Source organism: Cryptomeria japonica, chromosome 3 (assembly GCF_030272615.1).
Source record: "Cryptomeria japonica chromosome 3, Sugi_1.0, whole genome shotgun sequence".
Classification (NCBI taxonomy): Eukaryota; Viridiplantae; Streptophyta; class Pinopsida; order Cupressales; family Cupressaceae; genus Cryptomeria; species Cryptomeria japonica.
Window position 1 is genome coordinate 432,916,212 of NC_081407.1, and position 23,859 is coordinate 432,940,070.

At 36.9% G+C, this 23,859-nt stretch overlaps 1 protein-coding gene across 5 annotated transcripts in view; it reads left to right on the top strand.

Annotated features, from left to right (window-relative positions):
- The window catches only part of LOC131070405 (protein PLASTID TRANSCRIPTIONALLY ACTIVE 10), a 335,025-nt gene that overhangs the window by 217,240 nt on the left and 93,926 nt on the right, over positions 1 to 23,859 (top strand). For all 5 annotated transcript variants that reach the window (XR_009112318.2, XR_009112319.2, XR_009112320.2 and 2 more), the window contains 2 exons: positions 1,991 to 2,263; positions 2,482 to 2,532. Coding sequence is in view for 2 of the 5 variants with exons in the window: in XM_058005915.2 (XP_057861898.1) it covers positions 1,991 to 2,263; positions 2,482 to 2,532 (324 nt within the window). In the remaining 3 variants the exon portion in view is untranslated. The remainder of the gene's footprint in view (positions 1 to 1,990; positions 2,264 to 2,481; positions 2,533 to 23,859) is intronic.

The following is a 23,859-nucleotide window of genomic DNA, read 5'->3' on the forward strand; positions in this document are numbered from 1 at the left end:
TGCAATGGTGATTCTAGGGCAAACTCTAGGGCAATTAGGAAGGGGACATTACACAATTTGAGAGCGTTTCCCTCCCAAATCCATTTACATAGCACCAAATATGAAAAAGTGAATGGTGAATCCTATGAGGAAAGTTTCTTTTGTAGTCACTCCTTTGGTGGCTATGTTGATTGGTGGTGAGGTGGAATTTAAGGATGAAAGAAGTCATTATATGCTACATTACCAAATTGAATTTTTCTATTAGTTGCAAAGTCATAGGGGATATGAAACATAATTTTTTGTCCCATTCAAAATAAAAATAATACCCATGGTTCGCTTAAACATATTTGGTGTGATACCAAATATACCATGATGCTCCCTATGAGTTTCACAATTCTATGTCTCTTGAGCACCGCAAAAACCATTTATGGCTATTAAACTTGTGCCTACAAGAAGACAGACATTAAAGAGCACATGTTAGGTTTTGATATCACATAATGCAAATGCATATGGATAGATGGTAGAAGGTTTAAACTTAGTGATGGAAAATAGATTGACTCAAATTGCTTTGCAGGAGACAGGAGCAAAGCTTTATGTCAGGATGGTTGTATTCTTCCCAATCACACTGAAATTTTATGAATTGACTAAGCAGGCATTCTTTCAAAATTATTGTTATGACTGCTTGGATCCCTACGGATTTTGACAAAAATGATCTATTTGTTTTTAGTACTTAAACAGATCTTAATGCCAATAACCAAGAATTTAATATGAATTTTCTTAAACAGACAATATCACCTCCTCACTACCTCCTCATAATTAGGTCACAATGAATATTGCTGATGACATCCAGGTTCTCAAAAATTTGGTAGGAAGCAGTTAGGTCATGTACTTTTAAATTATTGGAATTGATTCATCATTCATGAGGTCATTAAGATTTGACGAGGAGAATTCCACAATGACCATTATAATGTTTCTGTTTTAGAATGTGTTATAAGGACAAGGAAGGCAAATTGTGAGAGTCGTGATGTTTTATGGTAACGAAACCTGTCTCTGGATTTATTGAACTATTATTGTTGTAGTTGCCGATATTTTGAATGGAGACTTAAAATAATGGCATTAACAACTGAGGATATGTCTTAGTAGACATGCATTTTAAAAGTATATCTTAGATACTTAGCAATCAATTTGAGAGCCCTCATTTTGCATATTAATGGATTCTTAGCTGTATGGCATTTTCTATGCCTCTTGATGTCTGCCAATTTTATTTAAAAGTGTAAGAGAAGATAGAAAAAACTTATCTCGTCTGTGTTCAAAGTTTTATGTATCTGGAGATTTTTCAATATGTTTACATTATACCTGCATTATTCCTGCATAAATAGATTGTAAGTTCCAACAATTGTCAGGATACTGAAAATTTCTGAATCAACTTATGTGTTGGAAGGGTCTTCTGCAGCTAGGTTTAGTAGTTTTAGCTGAGGAACTATGACATTTGTTAGGACATGCTTTGTTTGGAAGCCTTTTTTGATTTCCATAATTATTGATACGAATTCCAAATTTATGATTTGTATTTTTTCCATATCAAATATACTCCATAAATCAGAAAATATTTAATGGGACCCCATGATATTGGTATATAGGACTCTGAATTCGTACTATTAGTATTATCCTTTAAATGAATGGAAACTCCATGTCAGTTGGCTTTCAAGGTCTTTTACTCTTGTCAAATATCCTCGATGGGTTACATTCCTATTAACAGCCCCCCCTCCCATTTCTAATGCTATTGAATCAGAACCTGTGGTTCACTTGGAACAAGACCTCTTTGCTTGGACAGTTTTTATGTATCTAAAAGTATGTAAAGACAATCTTGAAGGTTACATAACCGCTTTAGTCAGTCATACCTAGATTGAACTGAACTTTACATTAAATTTAGCTGTATCAGTTAGCTATGTTTATTTTATATCCTTATGCAATTTCGAGTAACTGGGTTGTTGAATTTTACTTTAAACTGTAGATTGGACAGATACAGAAGTTGGAAGAAGAATTATTTGATGATGAAGATGATGATCCCAATGAGGAAGTCGATGAGGAAGATGAAGATTCAGATGAGGAAGATGATGATCCCAATGAGAAAAAGGAAGATCTTGATGAGGAAGATGAAGATTCTGATGAGCAAGAAATAGAACTTGTTAAACTTGAGACGGATAACAAAATATATGACAGTGACAATGATGGGTACTGGATTCAGAGTCAATTTAAAGGCCAACAAATTGCCAAGCTAGTTCTGGTATTTTGTGTTTATTATAGATCTTGAACACACATGATACGCACAGAAAGCACACACCCCATCCCCTCCCGACACAACCACACACACAGAGCTGCATATCTGTATGCAGTCACTAACACTCCTACTTTTAGTTTTAATTAGATGAGGGACTTGTTATATTGTCTTTATATTTGTAGAGTTGATAGTTCTATACTAATAAAGATATGTTATGCCGACAGACTGTAGATGAAAAGGACCTTGACATGGATGCTGCACGTGCAGAGCGAGAGGTAAAAAGAGGAATGTTTATTTTGACTTTCAGTGACCAGTGCTTTATGTATCATTTCAAATATATATAATTCATTGTGAAGTTGTTTGAGCAACTTGCGTTATGAAATATGCTTTTCTTACCTAGGGATATTGAGTTGTTTTTCTTCTCAAGTATATCATCATACAAGTTTGAATATTGGTTTAAGATCAGTGGGAGTTGGGACCATAAATTATATATTTTGTTTTACTAATTATATGGAGATAATTTAATAATTACAATGGATAATGAGTATACCTAAAAAGAATCATGATGCAGCAGGGAAAGTAAGTTGTATTAGTAAAAATAATATATTGCCCTGGTGACTTTTTTATATGCTTTGTGTACAATCTCTGGAATGCTTAGCTGTGTAAAGCGAAGTAAGGTTTGTGCGTATTTTGGGGATGCTCCATGATTTTTAATACAACTTTTGAAGACTAATTTTGTGTATATTTTAAGTGTTATTTTAATTCGCTTCATTTAAATTTGTTTTAGAGTTTACTTTCCTTTACGTTACATTGCTATTTTTTTGGTGGGAGAAGATTTACTCACTCCTAAAACTGTAAGTTCTATCATTACATATTAAGTCACACTGGCTGGTTTTAGTGTAATATTCCCCGCTAATCTGAATTTTTAATTTTTTGATGGATTATTTTTTACTTCTGATTTAATTGCTCTTTTTTTATTGATATTTTCGAAATAGAAATATAATGTGAGAAATAAACTGTGAATTGCAATTTAGCTATTTGATTTTGAAAGAACAAATTTCATAGTTAAATGGTAAACCCTTGCCTGCCAGAATTAAATTAGTTAAATATAAACATACCCAAATTGCCTGACAATAGATAATATATTATTCGCTGATAATATTTGTTGACTAGCTACAGGCAATAATCACAATTCTGGAAAATGATGATTATCCCTGGGTTTTCACCCCTAGACTGGTGAAATGCATACAATTAATTGAAACACCCAAGTTTGAGCTTGTGGAAGCTAGAATCAAAGCGTCTGGCTAGGAGAAGATGAAACGTCCCTTGTCATGCCCACTTTTTAACCAAGTGAACATGACACAATGTTAACAATATTTTTTTCAAACTTTAACACAAATAACATGATATTATAAAGGAAATGCAATTCTCAAAACGTAAACACTTAAGAAACACAACAATCATAATTGAGTTACTCTGTTGATTACTACTTTTGCAAATTTATTTTTAACCACAACATAATACATCGTACTCTTCAAGCAATAGTAGCAACTAACAAGTTACCATTCCGATAGGATTAATTCATAAACATTAAATTAATGCTTTCTTTGGTTCCCAACACAAGATGCCTCCTCCTTACACAAGTTTCTCTAGCATTCTTTCGTGATGTGAATTCCTTGCCTCCTATACCTTCACCTGCAAGATGTCTATATGTCTAGAAGTTCAAACATAAGATCAGAGGATAGCTAGATACATGATTATCATGAATCATTACTTTTACTGGATCAATTTCCAACAATCACTTACTATTTTGTATAGATGAATAGAGAATGTATAAGATTATGAAGGAGTGGTGAGATCATTCAAAACTCAGACATGCAAGACCTATGGGCTAGACCTAGTGTCTCGGGGGCTCAAAGACTTCGTAGTTCGTAAAACAATTTAAAACCCATCTATTAAAGAATAAGAGTGGGTATGCAACCCTTTCTAGGGTCTAGTTCCCCAGCTAGTATCCTCGTCGGCTGCCACCCTATTGTGATGTATTCACACATCGCCCCATTGCAAATGGGGACCCCTATTTTTTTTGCTTTCTAGGGTTTGTTTCTAGTTCTTTTGGGGTTTTGTCTAGTAGCCTTTGCATGTTGAGTGTTGCCAAAGGGATCACTAAGATGGCAAGCTTTGCTTCAGCCAGGGTGAGTCAGTAGGTGGTCCAGGTCAGGGTTTCTTGAGAGTCTTCCTTAGGACGAAGTTTTGCTCTTGTTGCTAATTGTGTCTTGTTTGAGTTTGAGGAGGTCAATGAATATCATCTTTGAAGGTCTGGGTTAGGTAAAATTGGTGAGTGATGAAGTCTTGAGCGTTGATTGACGAGTAGTTCACTTATCTGTCCTTTGGAGATGCCTTGGACAAATCTAGACATGATGATTTGATGAAAAGGTCAAGGAATTTGATCAAATCATGAATTTCGCTCCTGACCCTTCCAAAGGGTCCAGAGCAAAATTTCATAAGGGACCTAAAACTTGACCTAAGTCAGTGAGTGGTTGAGCGAATGGGCAAGGATATGGAAGGATATGCATCAAGGGATGAGTTTGGGGCAAAGTCAAGTCAATTTGAAGGGAAATTATGCCTAGAATAGGAATTTTGCTGGTGACCCTTCCAAAGGGTCCAGAGCGAATTCCTCTACCAGACACTCCACCTTGACCCAAACTATGAGCTAACCCATTCGCAGGCTTGAATGAAGGCAAAACACTTGTTTGAATGAATAAATGTGAAAAAATGAAGTCAGGATTATAGCCTAAGGTGAATTTCGCTCCCGACCCTTCCAAAGGGTCCAGAGCGAAATTCATATAAAACCCTATTTTTCTTCACAAAGTCTCCAAATGGATGCCAAGTTGAGCTTGATAGAGATCAAAGGAGGCCTAACAAGTTATGTCCAAGCCAAGGAGAGGAGAAGGGAAATGAGAAATGAGCCTAAAATGAAAATATCGCTCCTGACCCTTCCAAAGGGTCCAAAGCAAAATTCATATTTACTCTATTTTGCTCTTTAACATGACCAAATTTGTAACTTCTAAGGCATGGTTTGGAGGACTTGGATGCATGTTTGCCATTGAAAGGAGGTCTAAGGCGATGAAATGGTGAAAATCAACCTAGAATGAGAATTTCGCTCCTGACCCTTCCAAAGTGTCCAAAGCGAAATCCTCATTTGACCCTCTATCTTGCCTAGGACATTGCAAAGACCTTGTTTTGAACTAAGTAGGTGGCAAATTCACTTGAATGTGGCGAGAGGAGGGTGAATTTGATCAAGTTTGAAGGTGAATTGAGGCAATGGAGTGTGAAATCAACCTAATTTATGAATTTCGCTCCTGACCCTTCCAAAGGGTCTAGAGCAAAATTCTTAGAAGACACCCATTTCTTCCTGGATTAGACCAAGATCTTAGTTTCTAAGGCATGTTGGGAAGGTTTTAACATGTTCTTGTGTTAAGTTATTGAAAGCATTGAAAAGTGATGATTTTGTCCAAAATTGTGAATTTCGCTCCTGACCCTTCCAAAGGGTCTAGTCTCTTCATAAACCTCATTTTCTCCCTTGTTTAGGCCAATACTTTTGCTCCTTGGGCATATTTGGAAGTGGTTTGACATGTTTTTGCCTTTCGAAGTGATAGAATGTGAAGAAGTGAAGGATTTTAGCCTAAAACTAGAATTTCGCTCCTGACCCTTCCTAAGGGTCCAGAGCGAAATTCCCAAAATCTACCTTTTTCTCTCAATTTTGTGCCAAGCCAAGTGTGGATCAAGATTGAAGTTGTCCTTAAGCATGGCTTTGAGTTGCTTATGATCATCAAATGTGAAGGAATTGAGCCAAAACTAGAATTTCGCTCCTGACCCTTCCAAAGAGTCCAGAGTGAAATTCTTGAAGAACACCTATTTTTCCTTGGAGAAGGTCAAATCCTTAGTTTTTATGGTGTGGATGGGAGTGGAGTGATGTGTCCTTGCCTTTTGAGGTGGATTGGGGTTAAAAAAATGAAGAAATGAGCTCATCAAAACAAGAATTTCGCTCCTGACCCTTCCAAAGGGTCCAGAGCGAAATTCCCAAAATCCTCTTTTCCTTCCATTTTTGTGTCAAACCAAGTGTGGATCAGGGTGGATTGAGCTTGGAAAGACCCCTAGGTGTTCCTTTGAATGGATTGTGGCCACCAATGATCAAGATTTTGAGCTAGGGCATGGATTTCGCTCCTGACCCTTCCAAAGGGTGCAGAGCGAAATCCTAAATAGGTCCTATCCCTGGCCATGTTTTTTTAGCGAAATTCTCCTTTCAAGTCATTTTGAGGTCAAGGAAGTGTTGTCTTCATGAGAGGGGGATTCAAAGGTGAGATTCAAGGTAGAACAAAGTGAGAAGAATGGGGCTAAGTAAGAGAAAACAAGCAAAGAATGAATTTCGCTCCTGACCCTTCCAAAGGGTCCAGAGCGAAATTTCTCAAACCACCTATTTTCTCCTTGTGTGAAGCCAAAACATTGATTCCTATGGCGTGGTTGAAGGTGAAGTGATGTATTTTTGCCTTGCAAGATGAATTGAAGTGAAGGAAATGAAGGATCAAGTCTAAAACTTGAATTTCACTCTTGACCCTTCCAAAGGGTCTAGAGCGAAATTCTCAAAATATCCTTTTTCTTCCAAATTTGTGTTAAGCCAAACGTTGATGAAGGTGAATTGGACTTAAAGATTGCCATAGGCATGTATTTGAATGGGTTGAGTTCAAAAAGTAAGGATTTGGAGCTAAAGAATGAATTTCGCTCCTGACCCTTCCAAAGGGTCTAGAGCGAAATTCTCCAAATCACCTAGTTTGCCCATGATGAAGGTCAAGGTATGAATTCCTAAGCCTTGGTGGAGAGAAGGATAGCATGTGCTTGTCTTGGGAGGCATTTTGGAGTGGAGGAATGATGGAATTTGAGCTTAGTCAAGAATTTCGCTCCTGATCCTTCCAAAGGGTCCAGAGCGAAATTCTTAAAACCTCAATTTTGCTCCCAATTTTGCATCAAATCTAGTGTTGATTGAGATTAAAAACGTCCTTAGGCATGCATTTAAGCAAGTTGTGAGTCCTAGAAGTGACTATTTTGAGCTAAAACTTGAATTTCGCTCTTGACCCTTCCAAAGGGTCCAGAGCGAAATTCTCTATAGGTCTTGTCCTTGGCCAAGGTCCAAAGTGAAATCTTCTTTTTTGGTCATTTTGGGGGTCAAATCAATGATGTCTTCAGGAGAAAGCGATTCAAAGGTCAAGTGAAGTGCAAGGCCAAAGGAATGTGATTTGAGCCAAGAATGCAAATTTCGCTCCTGACCCTTCCAAAGGGTCCAAGCGAAATTCTTATAGGGCCTGTCCCTGGGGAGGATCTTGAGCGAACTTCATTTTAATGTCTTCTTGTTGATGATTTAAGGTAAGAAATGTTATGTTAGAATGAATATATTATGTATACTTAATATCTTTTGTTTGTTTTGCAGATCAACAAAATCAAGTTCGAGGGAGACCAGGCCAGGACAAGGATGACTTCTTCAAGTCTCATCATTATCGAGGACACTTCAAAGGCATGGAGGAGGACTAAAGGTGTTTCTAAAGCTTTGGAAGTGATGCAGAGAGATCAACTCTGGAACTCTCCCTAAGGATTAAATCAACTCAAGGAGACACATCAAAGGATCCTCTACATGCTAGGTGATTCAAAACCAAACTCAACTCAACACACCCAACCAAGGATAACATCAAAATGGTTTGTTCCAACACCTCTATTGGTCTTAACACATCCCAAACACCATAAGACAAGGTTCTACACACCCCCAAACTCAGACTCAAACTCATAAACCAAACTTACTCTTCTAGGCTCTATTCCTTGTAGCCTCCAAATCGGGTATTTTCAAGTTTTCTCCAAATCATCCCAAAACACTTGACAAAAAAATTACATATTTAGACACCCATTTGGATGTTACACAACATATTAGAAAACCAATATAGGTTGTTTTGGACGGACCCTTTGCTGTCCTCAAATGTGCCCCTTTTTAGCCTTAAAAACCACCCACTTTACAAAGGAAGTACCAACAAAACTTAACACCAGATTAAACCCTTTTGTACAGTCTCTTATTATGTTCCCAAACCAAGGATTTTTCAGGTCTTAGGTCTTGGTTGCACTCCTAGATACCCAAACACCAAAAAACCTCACTAAATCACCCTTTTCCCTAGGGCTTTCTAGAAATATCACTTCCAATCACTTCCAAGGCTCAACCAAAGTTCAAACACCTTCAAGATGGTGTGTATAGACACTTCAATGCATAAAATACCCCCCTTGTTCAATTAGATTCTCTACTGCTACACTCTAGCCTTCATTTTCACTCATTTCCAGTCACTTTTCTTCAACTTTCATGCAACTTTCATGGTGTACACCTGCACTCTTCACTCCTTCCTGTCAATCATGGGTTAGTAATCTATTGTACATGTTATTTGGCATCCATCCTATGAGAATCAGACCTGTACATTCATAGGATGGATCCTTACATGCTTGGAAATTCACAAAATCAATGAAAAATCACTGTCTTTTCTGGGACAGTCAGCAATAAAACAAAAAAATGATATATTTCAGACTTCCAAACGTGTATATCATGCAATGATAAATCAAAGGACCCCTCAAAGCATAGAAAATCCAATCCCTTAGTCTACCAATGCAAAGGAAGCATGAAAAACTCAAGGAATTGACAGAAAATTAGAAGTTTTATTGCTGTTTTTGTATCAGTCCGTACAAATCCGTACCAGCATCATCCAACCACACAAAAATGACTTTAGGGACTTTATAATACCTTCCCCAACCAACTCCAACCAATATCCAACTAACCCAAGTGATTAAAATGTCAAAACAACTCTAAAACCTATTTCCCACCAAAACTGAAACTAGTTGTTGAAATTCAAAATTTGAATTTTCAACTTTATTTCTAATGCTTTTAATCCACTAAAACTTATCCCATTCAACTTATTTTGACATAATAAGATCATTAAATCACAATAAACTCCTATCCAACCTATCTAGACTCCATCATCCTATTACATTGCATTTTGGTCCTTAGGCCTTTATCAGGACCTTTAGGACTTTTATATAATTTATTGAATTCAACATTACAATAGGCCATTATAGGCTTCAAAACATTCCAATTGACCTCTAGTGATGTCATATCACTCTCCTTAGTCCTCGGTGTCCTCCTTTGTTCATTTGCCCTCCTGGATGCTCCTGCATCAGGAAGACTTCAAGTGTTTGAGTAGTTGCAAGCTAGCCTCAAGATCTCATTCTACTACACAAAGGAACCATATGATGACAGAGGAGGGCCTTACAAGCTCTTCAAAGCAATATGAGCTACCAGAGGAGAAAGAAGACTTGATAGTAAGGAAGCCTCATCAAGCACATGTGACTAAAGGAGGTACATCATTCATCAAATTAGGACAAAGGAGGATCAACCAAGACACAAACGTCAGACAAGGTGGCATCCTAGTCACTTTTCCTCCAGTCGGATTGGTCCACCTCAGCATGTCTAGATTCAATGTACCTAATTTATCAAGTATGGCACAAACTTCGAGGCACCTACCCCTGCTTCCTATTGGTCCACACATTGAATGTAATTTTCTCATTGGCTAAGGAAGTTTTTTATAACAAACCCTAATTAGGGTTTCTATCTTGCAATCTTAGCCATTGATTCTAAGTCAATCAGAGCCATCAATTTGTAAAGGGATCTCTATATAAAGCCCTAGCTCTGCATTTGTAAAGTTTAATAGTCAGAGAATAGTTAGGAGTTAGCAAAAGATAGATAGTCAATAATTAGTAGCTCAATAGTAGATAGCATTTTAGAGTAGAGTAGAAAGAGAAGGCAAAGATTGTTGCCAAGAGATTGTTGCAAAAGACATGTAAACTTCATTGAAGGAATGGTGAATTCTATGTGTCGATTCTAAAATTTGCATGGTCTCTATACTTCTGAAATTTAATTTCACGTTATTAGATGAATGGAAGAAATTTGTATGATCAATGGTGAAATTTGTATATCCATACTACTAGCGGTTTGTTGATTGCAAACTTGCCTTGCGTAGTCAATTGGAATCATTCAACTTAATCTTAACTTCAATTATCGCTTCTTCATTGATATGCATCAACCTGACGGTGTCTATGCTTGTAGCGGTGATCTAAACATCATAAAGCTTTCCTTAGAAGATCGCACTAACGTTGTGGAGATGATCCTAGCATGTCAAAGCAAGACTTAGTTAAAGTTTCATCAAAGGTCATCCATTGCTCCTACATTCTTAGTGTTAGAATTAGATCCTTCTCCAACCCTTATCCATTTCCCTTTTTTAAAAATCAAGGATTAGTAAAGACCCACGGTCTAGTGATATCCAAAGCAAATAAGATGCTCAGGTCATCGAATGTAAGTCCCCTTGTGATTCCAGCAAAATCACATCATACCACAAGAGCTTATCCACACGTAGAGAACCTACAATCAGAACCTTGGAGCTACTCCGATTGATCCTTCTGCAAGATCTTCAACATTCGGGGAAGAGTTATTCAAGAGAGGATAAAAAACCTTGGTATTTTATTCTGTGTTTGGTCGTGTACAAAGGACACATCAACACACCCACTTAGGTGAAACAATGACGAAGTCCTAGATTTGACTAATGACTTGACACCAATCTTAACAACTCAGGATAGAGTACTAATACATGCAATTATAAGATTACTACTATTTCAGATAAAGGTTATCATCATCAACACATATATGGTGACAAAATAGAAACAACTGAAGATACATACTTGACAATTGTGGGCCACTTATAAACATCATGTGATTGACTATTATGTCCTATCTTAAGAAGCTCAAACCATACTGTCATGTGTTGCGGTCTAGTGATTTCTAAAGTATGCATTTCAAAACAGTAATTGTATAGGAGAAAGATCAACTCCACTAATAACAATAATAGAGCAAGACAAACTAATAATAACGATAGCCATAACTAAATAAACTAAAATAATATTGGTTCCAATAGAGCATATCAACAACATAAACTCATAAGACAAGGACTATTCAATAGGAATCCTTAGTAATCTTTAACGAACTTGAATCACTATCCTCCTCCATTCAATATTTTCCATAATGTTGTTTATTGGACATGTTACCTACGAACTAAATTATTAAATTACTCGACGTTTAAAAACTTTTAGATTTAATTGAATATTATCTAACTAAAATGATCATGAAGAGATAATCATAAGATTACGGATCAAATTAACTTTTATTAATTCAATTTCCTTTATTACCCAAAGCCTAAAAGAAAGAAAGGGAAGTAAGAGCAATAGAATATCCAAGATTACTATTCTAGAACATCATCACTGTGAGTTTCTCAAGATCCTAGAGACACCTGATTTTAGGCAAAGCAAGGAAATAGATTTCAATGATATTTTAGTCTTTAATTGCCACTTTCTTATTCCCAACATGTATCCTATAATGTTAAGAGTCAATTCACTCTATATATGTGCCCCATATAAAAATATACATCTACAAATATTAAATGAAATGAATTTTATAATTAAAAGATATAACTAGCTTTTTAACTCAACTAGTTTTCATAATAATGCATGGGAAAGGAAATAAGAGTAAAACTACTCCTAAATAAATTGTCTATTATTTATAACGACATTTTAGAATATATAATACTTCTTGTGAATCATCTTCACGCTTAACATCATTGAATATTCAAACTAAATATAAAATAAATGAATGATTAAAAAATTAATATTTTCGATCAAAGGAATTAAAAAGGTTATAAATAAATAAATTAAACATTTAATGGAGAAAAAAAAATGTTTTTAATTAAATTAACAATGTCATGCATTCACAATTTTGAAACTAATCTTATAATAGAAACTTAAATAATAAGATTATTTATTATTATTAAATTATAGCATTATGCTTTCAAGATAATCCACAAGATATTTTAGCAACTAGAATTCTATCAAAGCTTTGCTTTATCAATCTACCTTGAGGATAAGTTGAAGCAGATTTATATGACAACCAAATTTCTATTTTGACAAAAATCGTTTTAAACTATCATATAAAATTAAAAACACAAGTTTCTAATTTTATTTTATTTTTATTTCTTTTTTTTTACCTTCTAATGCACACATATTCTAATATTTTAAAAATACCATAATAATATTATAACTCTTAATAATTATATAGAAACTTTCACCTTTCACATGCAAAAATCTTTACATAGCCCAAACAATCATAAGAAAATAAATAATTAAAAGGATGTCTGCGAAATCATTAAACAATAATTTATTTATTTTTCCTGTTCACCTTGTTCAAGCTTGGAAGGCAAGGAAAACTAGGAAATAGATGGAAATGCTTCTTGTCATTAATATCTTCAGAAAATCTCCCAAGACCATAGTTTCCGGGTGTGTTTGGGTATGATTATCATTTGGCAAGTCTGTTTACATTCATTATTGCTTGATGAGGATTTGTTGCAAACCTTTTTATAATGTTTTTATTGAATTTTCTAGGTGCAGAATAGTCCCATTTTATTTTTATTTTGGTGACGATAAATTCATTAGCAATTATAGCTACAAGGGGATTAATTCTTCTGGTTTTGATTCCTTGAATACAACTTGGAGAAAATTAGTTTACTCTATTCTTCTAAAATGAATGAGATGCTACCCATATGATTGCAGGAGGAGGATTAGAAATTACCAGTACTTGCTCATGACAAGGGTGTATTATTTCCTCTCGCGTTGTCCATATTCTCCTACACACCCCAAGGAACCCTCACTGAAATGCAACTCTGCCTTCTGTAATGATTTGTAGGATACACATAGAGTGGGTTTGTTGGAATGGCTTCAGAACCTCCCAAGAAATGCAATTGGCAGGTGTACAGTGAGATTCAACAACCATGCTAGCATCCTCCCATCAAAGTGCAGTTGTAAATACATTTGCAAAATGTGGAAACATAAATAACACACATGAACTGGTGTATGGGATTCCTCAAAGAGATGTTGTCTCATGAAAGGCAATGAATGCAAGATTTTATAGAAAATAGATTTGATGGAAAGGGTTCCGGAAAGTTGCAAACAACTACATTTGGCAGGTGCAGAGCCCCCCAATTCTTTGCCAGAGTCCACCCTACAAATATCCTCACTGCTTGTGCCAGATCGGGGACTTTTTTCTTTTTGAGAAGGCTTTATTAAATTTTAGCAAATGTAACAACATCATTAGGCATCCATGATTGCAAGGTACACCCAAATTATCTATGTTCCAAAGGCTTTAGAAATTTTCAAACAAACGAAGTTATAGTGATGCAAGAGCATCCCCAGTTCATAGCAATCTTGCATCAACCAAAAATATTTACTTTCTGTTTTGCTTTCTGCTTGCAGTTTCAACATTTCTTTCTGTGTGTCCCGGATTTGGCTCACCGGAACCTATAGAGTTGGATTTTGCTTGAAGACTTGATCATCTTCCTTATTCCCAAACCGTGGAGCATTTGGTTCATTTTCCGGCAAGTTATCGCTACCACTTTTTGAGATAGTTTTCTGTTACCGGTTGCCTGGACCTATTTGAATTTGTGATCTACCAGATCCTTTCCGTAGCTTGCGGAGCCCTAAGTGTTGATTCAAATGTTCCTTGTTGTGTGGCCGACCTTTCCCCCTGATCTACACTTCATGCTTTGGATTTTCAAGAGGAATTTCTTTGGCGGAGGCCAACCTTGTTGGTTTTACACATTAGGTCTCGTTCGTCGGGTTTGATCCATTTTTGGGCCGACTGAATCCTATAAATCATTGTAATAGAGCATTAGAATGTAATCGAAGAAGTTAGACAAAGCATAGAAGAGAGATCTTAAGATTTGAGGTCTCGGTTGTGACCTGTTTTGTATTTTGAGCATGTTTTAGCAGGCCTGTGAGCTGGTTACTGTAACCCGGTTGTTATCGGTTGGTTGTAATCAGTTTTCATGATATAATTCAATCTGTTCAGCATTGCCTCCATCATGTTCTTGTGTTTCCGTTGTGTTTACTCTTGCCGACCGGTGTGGACTGATCTCTTTGAGGTCCCTCTTAGCCGGTGATTGCTTCAAGTGGTATCAGAGTGAGCTTTTGTTCCGGAGATTGCGTTGTCCTGAGAAATTTTGTTGTAGGGTGGCAGACTGTGGATCCGACCCTCAGCTGCAGAGGACTGGCGTAAAGATGGCGCGGAGAGGAAATAGGAATGGTGGAGTGCGTGGGAATGCAGACCATGCTGTGATGGAAATGTTGCGAGGAATTGCAGCCCGGTTGGAAGCCGTGGAGACAGCCCAGAGAAGAGGTCGACATATTGAAGATGTAAGTGAAGATGAAGGAGAAGAAGCCCCGTCAGAACAAGTAAACCCACCGGCGGTTGATCCGGATGAAGAAAGGTTTTTGAGGGTTTTGAGTAGGGCGAATACTAAAACCTCATTTTACCCCACTGGAATATGATGGGAAGTTGGATTCGAATGCATTGATGGATTCGATCGTGGAGATGGAGAAATATTTTGATTTTGAAAACACTGTAGAAGAAAGGAAGGTGAAATGTGCTTGTACTCGGTTGAAAGGTCATGCATCTCTTTGGTGGGAGCATTTGCAAGTTGATAGACAAAGAAGAGGTAAAGAGAAGATCAAGACATTGGATTGGATGGTTGCTAAGTTGAAATCAAAATTTATGCCAGTTGGTTATCAAGTGAATCTGTTTCGAAAGTTGCAGAATTTGAGACAGAAGGAATCTAGTGTGAAGGAGTACACCGAAGCATTTTACAAGTTGTTGATGAAGTTGAACAAGTTGCAAGATATTTGAATGGATTGTGGGTTGTATACAAGATGAACTCAGTTTGATCAAATTGCAAAGTATTGAAGGAGCTTACCAGTATGCCCTGAAAGCAGAAGAGAAGATAAACAAAAGACATGAGCAGAGGTGGAAGGTTTTCCAGAGGAAGATTTCAAGGAGGAAGAGGATATATCTGAGGTAGAGGAACTTGTACAAATTAGAACAAGAACAAAGAAGTGAACAAAGAAGGTAATTCATACCGAAAAGATGATAGAAATTTCTACCAGAGGAGAGAACCAAATGGCTACCGGAATGAGAATTTTGGAAGAGATGACAAAAGACAAGACAAGAGAGTGTTTAGAAGAACTTGCTATAAGTGTGGAGGAGGACAGCGTGCTTTTGAGTGTAAGAAGACAGATAATACCGGAAGAACAACAGTGCTGGAAGAAGACCCCACCGGATCAAATAATAACTGGAAGATGGAGAACTATTGATGATGAGGAGAGCTTTGTGTCATATCGAGAGAGATGAAGAGCCCTTGCAGAGGAAGAATTTGTTCAAGACCGGATGTAAGGTATCCGGTAAGTGTTGTAAAGTTGTCATTGATAGTGGTAGTTCAGATAATCTTGTTTCAGAAGAGATGGTGAATAAGTTGAATTTGGAAAGATGGAAACACCCTAAGCCTTATTAGATAGCATGGATTCAGGATGAACATAAGTTGTTAGTAAGTGAGCAATGTTTGGTGAAATTGAAAATTGAGAATTATCATGATGAAGTCTTGTGTGATATTATGCCTATGGATATTTGTCACCTTTTGTTGGGAAGACCTTGGCAGTTTGATAGATAGGCAATACATGATGGGAGGAAGAATACATACACTATTGTGACCAATGGGATGAAGCAAACCTTGTTGCCCTTGGAGGAGCCTTTGAAGAGTGAAGTCTGTACGAATGCTAGAATCTGTTTGGTGGATGGAAGGAAATTCCTGGATGGATTGAGACATGAGAATGTGTGTTTTGCCTTAGTTCCTAAGAAGACTGAGAATCCGGAGCATGAAGAAGAACAACCGGAAGAGATAAGAGATTTGCTGATAGAATATGAAGACATCATTTCAGATAATGTGCGTGATGGATTACCACTTGTGAGAAGTATCAATCATTGCATGGACCTTGTTCCCGGAGCTAGTTTGCCTAACAAAGCTGCACACCGGATGACACTGACAGAGGATGAAGAGTTGAATAGACAAGTGCAGTAGTTGTTGAAGGTTTGATCAGGGAAAGTCTCAGCCCTTGTGCAGTATCAGCAGTATTAGCACCTAAGAAGAATGGAGAATGGAGGATGATATTGATTCTAGAGCAATAAACAAGATCATAGTGAAATACTGGTTTCCTTTGCCTAGGATGGATGACATAATGGACTGTTTGAGCGGAGCCAAATACTTTACAAAGATAGACTTGAAGAGTGGATATCATCAAATCAGGATCAGAGAAGGAGATGAGTGGAAGACAACATTCAAGACAAATGAAGGACTGTATGAATGGTTGGTGATGCTTTTTGGGTTAACTAATGCACCGAGTACTTTCACGAGGTTGATGAATGAGGTATTGAAGAAATTCGTGGGTAAGTTTGTTATTGTATATTTGGATGACATTATGATTTTCAGTAAGACAAAAGAGAAGCATTTGTTCCATTTGAGACAAGCTTTGCAGAGGTTGAGGGAAGAAAAGTTGCTGATAAATCTTAAGTGTACTTTCATGAAGGAAGAATTAGTCTATTTGGGATTTGTGATATCTGAGGATGGTTTGAAGATGGACTCTGAGAAAGTAAAAGCAATTGTTGATTGGCCTACACCGGAAAGCATTGGAGAGGTAAGATCATTTCATGGATTGGCTAGTTCCTATGGAAGTTCATCAAAAATTTTAGTTCAGTTTGTAACCCTATGAGACAATGAGGGGAAATCAGAAGGAATTCAAGTGGACCACCGGAGCAAACAAAAGTTTTGAACTGTTGAAGCGGAAAGTGACTGAGCAACCTGTGTTAGCTTTACCGCATTTCAATAAAGTATTTCAAGTGGATTGTAATGCAAGTGGAACAGCAATAGGAGTAGTCTTGAGTTAGGAAGGGAGGGCAGTAGCTTATTTCAGTGAGAAATTGAATGATCATCGGAGGAGATATTCAACGTGTGATCAAGAATTTTATGCCATAGTTCAAGCCTTGAAGAAGTGGAAACATTACTTGTTACCTAAGGAGTTTGTGTTGTATACGGATCATCAAGCTTTGTAGTATTTGAACAGTCAGAGTAAGTTGAATCAGAGACATACGAGATGGGTAGAATTTTTGCAGAGTTACACCTTTGTGTTGAAGCATAGAAGTGGGAAATCTAACAAAGTTGCTGATGCACTGAGTAGGAGAAGGAATTTGCTGACAGAGATGAGAGTGACAGTATTAGGATTTGAGGAATTGAAGACCTTGTATGATGATGACCTAGATTTTGTAGAACCTTGGAGAGCATGTAGAGAACCGATTACAGTAGATAGAAGGAAGTGGTTGATTTACTTCATTCAGGATGGGATGTTATTCAGAGGAATACAGTTGTGCATACCTAAGAGTTCTATGAGGGAAAGTCTGATAAGAGAGAAACATAGTGGAGGATTAGCCGGAAACTTTGGTGTTGACATACAGTTATGCATACCTAAGAGTTCTATGAGGGAGAGTCTGATAAAGGAGAAACATAGGGGAGGATTAGCCGGACACTTTGGTATTGACAAAAGAGTAGCAGTGGTGAGTGAGCATTACTTTTGGCCCTAGATTCATAAAGATGTTAGGAAATATGTGCAAAGTTGTAGAGTTTGTCAAGTTGCAAAGGGTAGTAGTCAGAATGTGGGATTGTATAAACCTTTGACAGTACTGGTAAGACCTTGGGAGGATAGAAGCATGGATTTCATACTTGGATTGCCTAAAACACAGAGAGGGAATGATTCTATATTTGTGGTAGTGGATAGATTCTAGTAGATGGCTCATTTCATACCTTGTAAGAAAACATTAGATGCATTACATATAGCAGACCTATTTTTCAAGGAAGTACTGAGATTGCATGGACTACCTAAGAGCATAGTTTCAAATAAAGACACTAAGTTTGTTGGCTATTTTTGGAGAACACTTTGGAAGAAGATGAAGATAGATTTGAAGTTCATTTCTATTTTTCACCCACATACTGATGGACAGACAAAAGTCGTTAATTGGAGCTTGGGAAATTTGTTGAGATGTTTAGTTGGAGACAAAACTGGAAGTTGGGATTTGATTCTTGCACAAGCAGAGTTTGCCTACAATAATTCAGTAAACATGAGTACCAGAAGAACACCTTTTGAGATTGTTATCGGAGCACACTGATGCAGAGGTAGTAGGACTAAACACAAACTTGCAGATGAAAAGGATAAATTATGGACCCAAACCCCTATGCTTCTATGGTGCCACAAAGTACTCACAATGCCTCAATAGGCTTAAAACTTGACTCCATTTTAACCAAGTTCTTCCCCTACCTCCACATACTTCAAATAACTCCAACTAACATGTCTCCAATGTTTTCAAACCCTTAACCCAACATTTGATACCAAAACCCAATTTTAGCCCTTCACTAGGCCTAGTTGTCTAGTAGCTTGCTGACCGGTTTTTGTCAAATTTCTCTACAATGTTCCAAACATATCAGATGAAAAAATTATGGATATGAATACCCCTACCTAACAGCAATAACATATCCAAAAATTAGGTGTTGGTGTTTTGGACGAAATGCCTCAAAAACTCGCTGTCCTCTCTAGCCGGTAGGGCTAATTAGGCCACTTTTGTGAAGCAAGTTCCAACAAAACTTAACACCAAGAAAAACCACTTTGTACAGTCTCTTATTAGGTTCCAAAACCAAATATTTTCCAGGTTACAAGGTCTGGTTACACTCCCAAATACCCAAGTTACAAAAACCTCCTTAAATCAACCCAAAACCTAGGGCTTGCTCAAAATCCCATCAAAACTCACTTCCAGAATCAAAGAAAGGTTGATTCACCATTTATTCAGCATACCAACACTGATCCAAACATAAAAATGACCCTTCATTAAGGCCAATCCTCTGCTGCTACAACTATGGCATCAAAACCATGTATTTTCCCAGTCAAAACCCATGGTGTACACCTGCAACTTCACATCTCCAGCATGTTATAAGGGTTAGAAATGTATTATACATGTTAGGCAGAGCCTCTCCTATGAGAATCAGATTCTTACATCCATAGAAGGGCTCCAAATTGCATTTTGGGCCTTCAATGCCAATGTAACACTCAGAAAATTTAGGACAGCCAACACAAAATGACAATATCTGATCAAAACCTTCTATAAAATCATTCAAAACAATGTTTAATACTGATTCCTAAATTCCTTTAGCCTCCACCATGAACATACAACACTTCCCAATCAATAAACCATCAATAAAATCAAAGGAAAAGCAAGAAAAGACTAGTTTTTATTGATTTTACTGTTCTGTCCGTACTATGTCCGTACAGTACATCCAACCTGGCCAAAATGGCATTACAAAGCTTTATAAATCCTTCCTCTAACTTCCCAAACCGAAATCCAATTAGTTTGAGTGATTAGAGTGACAAAACAACTCATAAACCACTTTCCCTCCAAAACTGTAACTAGCCATTAAAATTCAAAATTTGAATTTCTAACTTTATTTCTAAAGCATTTCATCAACTAAAACCTATCCTAATCAAATTATTTTGACATGATATGACCATTAAAGCATATTAGAACCCTATTCAATCTATCTAGACTCCTAGGCATCATTTGCCCATTTACATAGCATTTTTGGTCCTAAGGCCTTTATCAGGACCTTTAGGATTTTTTACTTTAAAATCATATTGGTCATTACAAATGGCCATTATTGGCTTCAAAACATTCCAATTCACTTTCAAGGATGCTTTGGGGTCTTCATTCATGCTTTTAATCTTCTTGGTCTCATGTGGTCTCTTGGATGCTCCTGCATCACACACCCTAGAGGTATATCAAAATTAAGAGATATTAGCAGTGAAGACTGGAGAAGTTTAGAAGCAGAAGAATTTGCAGATCATATGAAGGACTTAGATATTCAAGTTAAGCAACATCTGGAGGACATGAACAAGTATAAGGAGAAAGCAAATGAGAAGAGAAGACATAAGGAATTTGAAGTTGGCAATGAAGTGATGGTGTATTTGAGAAAAGAAAGATTCCCGGTTGGAACTTATAACTAGTTGCAGATGGGAAAGTTTGGACCAGAATTCAGTGGGGATAGTATTGCAGACTTGGACAAACAGTTACCCCGAAAGGAACCAGATCAGATCGAAGACATTTTGGATAGTAGGATTGGGTGTAGTACCCAGAGCAGATAGTATAAGGAGTATCTTGTGAAGTGGAAAGACAAACCAATTGAAGATTCATCTTGGGTTTCTCAGGCAGAGGTAGACCGCCTTGGTTTTCCTCTGACCCCAACAAAGTGAGAGACTCACTTTTTCAACAACCCCGGATGTCTGATGCAAGAGCATCCCCGGTTCATAGCAATCTTGCATCAACCAAAAATATTTCCTTTCTGTTTTGCTTTTTGCTTGCAGTTTTAGCATTTCTTTTTGCATGTCCCTGCTTTGGCTCATCAGGACCTATGGAGTTGGATTTAGCTTGAAGACCTGATCATCTTCCTTATTCCCAAACTGTGGAGCATTTGGATCATTTTCCGACAAGTTATCGCTACAGGTTTCCTAGATAGTTTTTTGTTACTGGTTGCCTAGACCTATTTGCATTTGTGATCTACCGGATCCTTTCCGTAGCTTGCGGAGCCCTGAGCATTGATTCCGATGTTCCTTGGCATGTGGCCGAGCTTTCCTCATGATCTACACTTCATCCTTTGGATTTTCTTGAGGAATTTCTTTGGCAAAGGCCAACCTTGTTGGTTTTACACTTTAGGTCTTGTTCTTCAGGTTTGATCCCTTTTTGGGCCAACAGGATCCCCTTGGATCGTATAAATCATTGTAATAGATATTAGAATGTAATCAAAGATGTTAGATAGAGCAAAGAAGATAGATCTTAAGATTTAAGGTCCTGGTTGTGACCTGTTCTATATTTTGAGCATGTTTTAGCAGGCCTGTGAATCGGTTACTGTAACCCGGTTGTTACCGGTTGGTTGTAATGAGTTTTCATGATATAATTCAATCTGTTTTGCATTGCCTCCATCATGTCCTTGTGTTTCCGTTGTGTTTACTCTTCTTGACCGGTCTGGACTGATTTCTTGGAGGTCCCTCCTAGCCATGCAGCAAGCATAAGTAGTTGCCCAGTATGCAATGACCTTGGTCTCCACCTTCACAACTGGTGCCAAAATTCGAGCTTTGGGGTGTTGCAATTGTCCCAATAGACACGTACGCAACATATGGAAACATAGAATGGCTTGTGAATTGTGTAGTAGTAGAGTGCGCAAAAGAGAATGCGACCTCATAGAAAGCCATGAATGCAAGATCAAAGCGAATAGATTTGTTGTGAAGGCCTTATAAATTTTTAAGCAAAGACAAATGGCAGGCGTAAAGCCCAATTCTTTCCTAGCATCCTCTTGATCTGAACCAAGATGAAAGCTTCTCCACAAGGTATGGGAATCCAGCGGTGCATAATGAAGGAAGATGCCACCTAGAGATGTCATCTCATGGAAAAGAATGATTGCCCCCCAGTAATGCAGAAAATGCTCTGGTTAACTTGTATGCCTGAGTGGCAGATGGGAAGAACGCCTCATCTAAAGGCAATAATGTTGCAGTTGGTTGGTGTCCTCCAAAGTTGGGGACACCATACTCCATTAATTGCACCTTCCCCGTCCTAGTTACTCCCCCACTCTCCACATTAAGACCCCTTGACTCCCACGTACTCTCTCGCCATCCTCTTTCAATGCCACATTGTTGAGAATTTATGAAAATGGCAGAGTAAGAGTTACAGTAAACCTATTTTTTTTCTTCTTCCATTCTTCCTCATTAAATTTACTGCCTTTTGTGCTTCCCAAGGGTTGGTGTTAGATGAGAAATAAAGGCAGGAAAAGATGAATATTGCGTGCATGACAAAGATGAAATCTTTCATTAATGGTTTGACTCCAATAGGAAGGCGTGAGAGAGACGTTGGCATCATATCTGTTGTTCATTCACTAATGGTGTGTCGATATGTGTTACATTAACCACAGATCAGAGTTTCATGATTTGACTTGGCTATCAACTTGGAAGGTCACTCTATTAATTATGATTATGAAGTCAAATATATTATGACTAAATAATAAAAATGTCATATTATAAACTCATAAATTTATTGAGTATAAATATTCGGTAGTTATTATCATCTTTATTTTAATCTATAGAATTATGCTGATTGATTGGTAATTGAAAGTAATACTATTCGACCTTGTTCTTTCACCGAGTCAAATAGAATTGTGTCATTCATTGGACCACTATGTTTGTATTCTCATATAACTTTAAATATCCACCCACACTATTGTTGCAGCAATAATCTGCTCGTTCATCTCTTACATAAATATACTTTTGATTTACATTCTTATGGGATCAACACTTCTTAGACCACTCCTAAACTTTATTGTTAAATATAGACATAACACCTAAATATATGCACTTAGTATTTTTCCTCAAATTCACTATTAGTGAGGTGTTATTAATGCTTATTACCTCATTAATATTTGGAATTATATATTTTATGATGACTCATAAAGTATACAGTTAACCTTAATATGAAAAAGTGATATACTTATTTAAATCATAAGCTGCATTAAAATGGATGATAATGTCATGTAATTTCTTTCATTTTCATAAATAATTACTACTCGTATAAAGGTAACTGAGTCTTAGGACCATAATCATTAGTTTGGTTTCCTACACAGTTAATCGCAATATTGTAATTGCATCAATGGATGGGCATCACACGTTCTATATTTTCATTATTATTATCCTTCCTGTTAATGATATTAACATAGATACCAAGCTCAATTGTTTCAATAGTAATCATCATATAGCCATTAGAACTCCCAATTCTAGAAAAGTTAGTACTAAGATATTCATTTGCATTAACATCTATAATGAGGATTAGGACAATGGTATTATTGGACTAGTATAAAATGTAGAATTCTCTTCATTCTAATTACCCCTAACCATTTTAATAAGAGTTTTAAAGAAAGATGAAAGGTCAATTCCAACACATATTCTGATAAATTAACAATAACACTTGATTTCTACTCTTAATCTTCTTTCAAAGTAATAGAGCAAAGTAAATAAGAAAAGTACTCATCTTCTCGCCATGAGGTTTGTTTCCAATCACTCGCTTCTTTCAAATCTAATATAGGATCACACTTAGTCAAATATCATTAGTACAACATAGCATCTTGCCGAAAGAAGCATGAACTTTTAGTCAGCATATAAACAAACATCTCCATCCACTATAGGTGAAATATATCCATACTTTATCCTTTTAAGCCCTTGGTTCATACTAGGTTGATAATGAATATCAACTAAACCACATTGTATTTTTCAATTGTGCATTAAGTATTAAGATTCTCAACATAAGACTATTCCATGTGAGCAACATAATCATATTTAAGATGTAACCATAAAACAAATGTTCATTCCATCATACTTGAGAAAAGAACCTCGAATTAGCATCATGATATAAAACACCCATGTCTAGTTATCGGTGGGCATCACATCCCTTGCAGCTTTGTTTGGTCCAA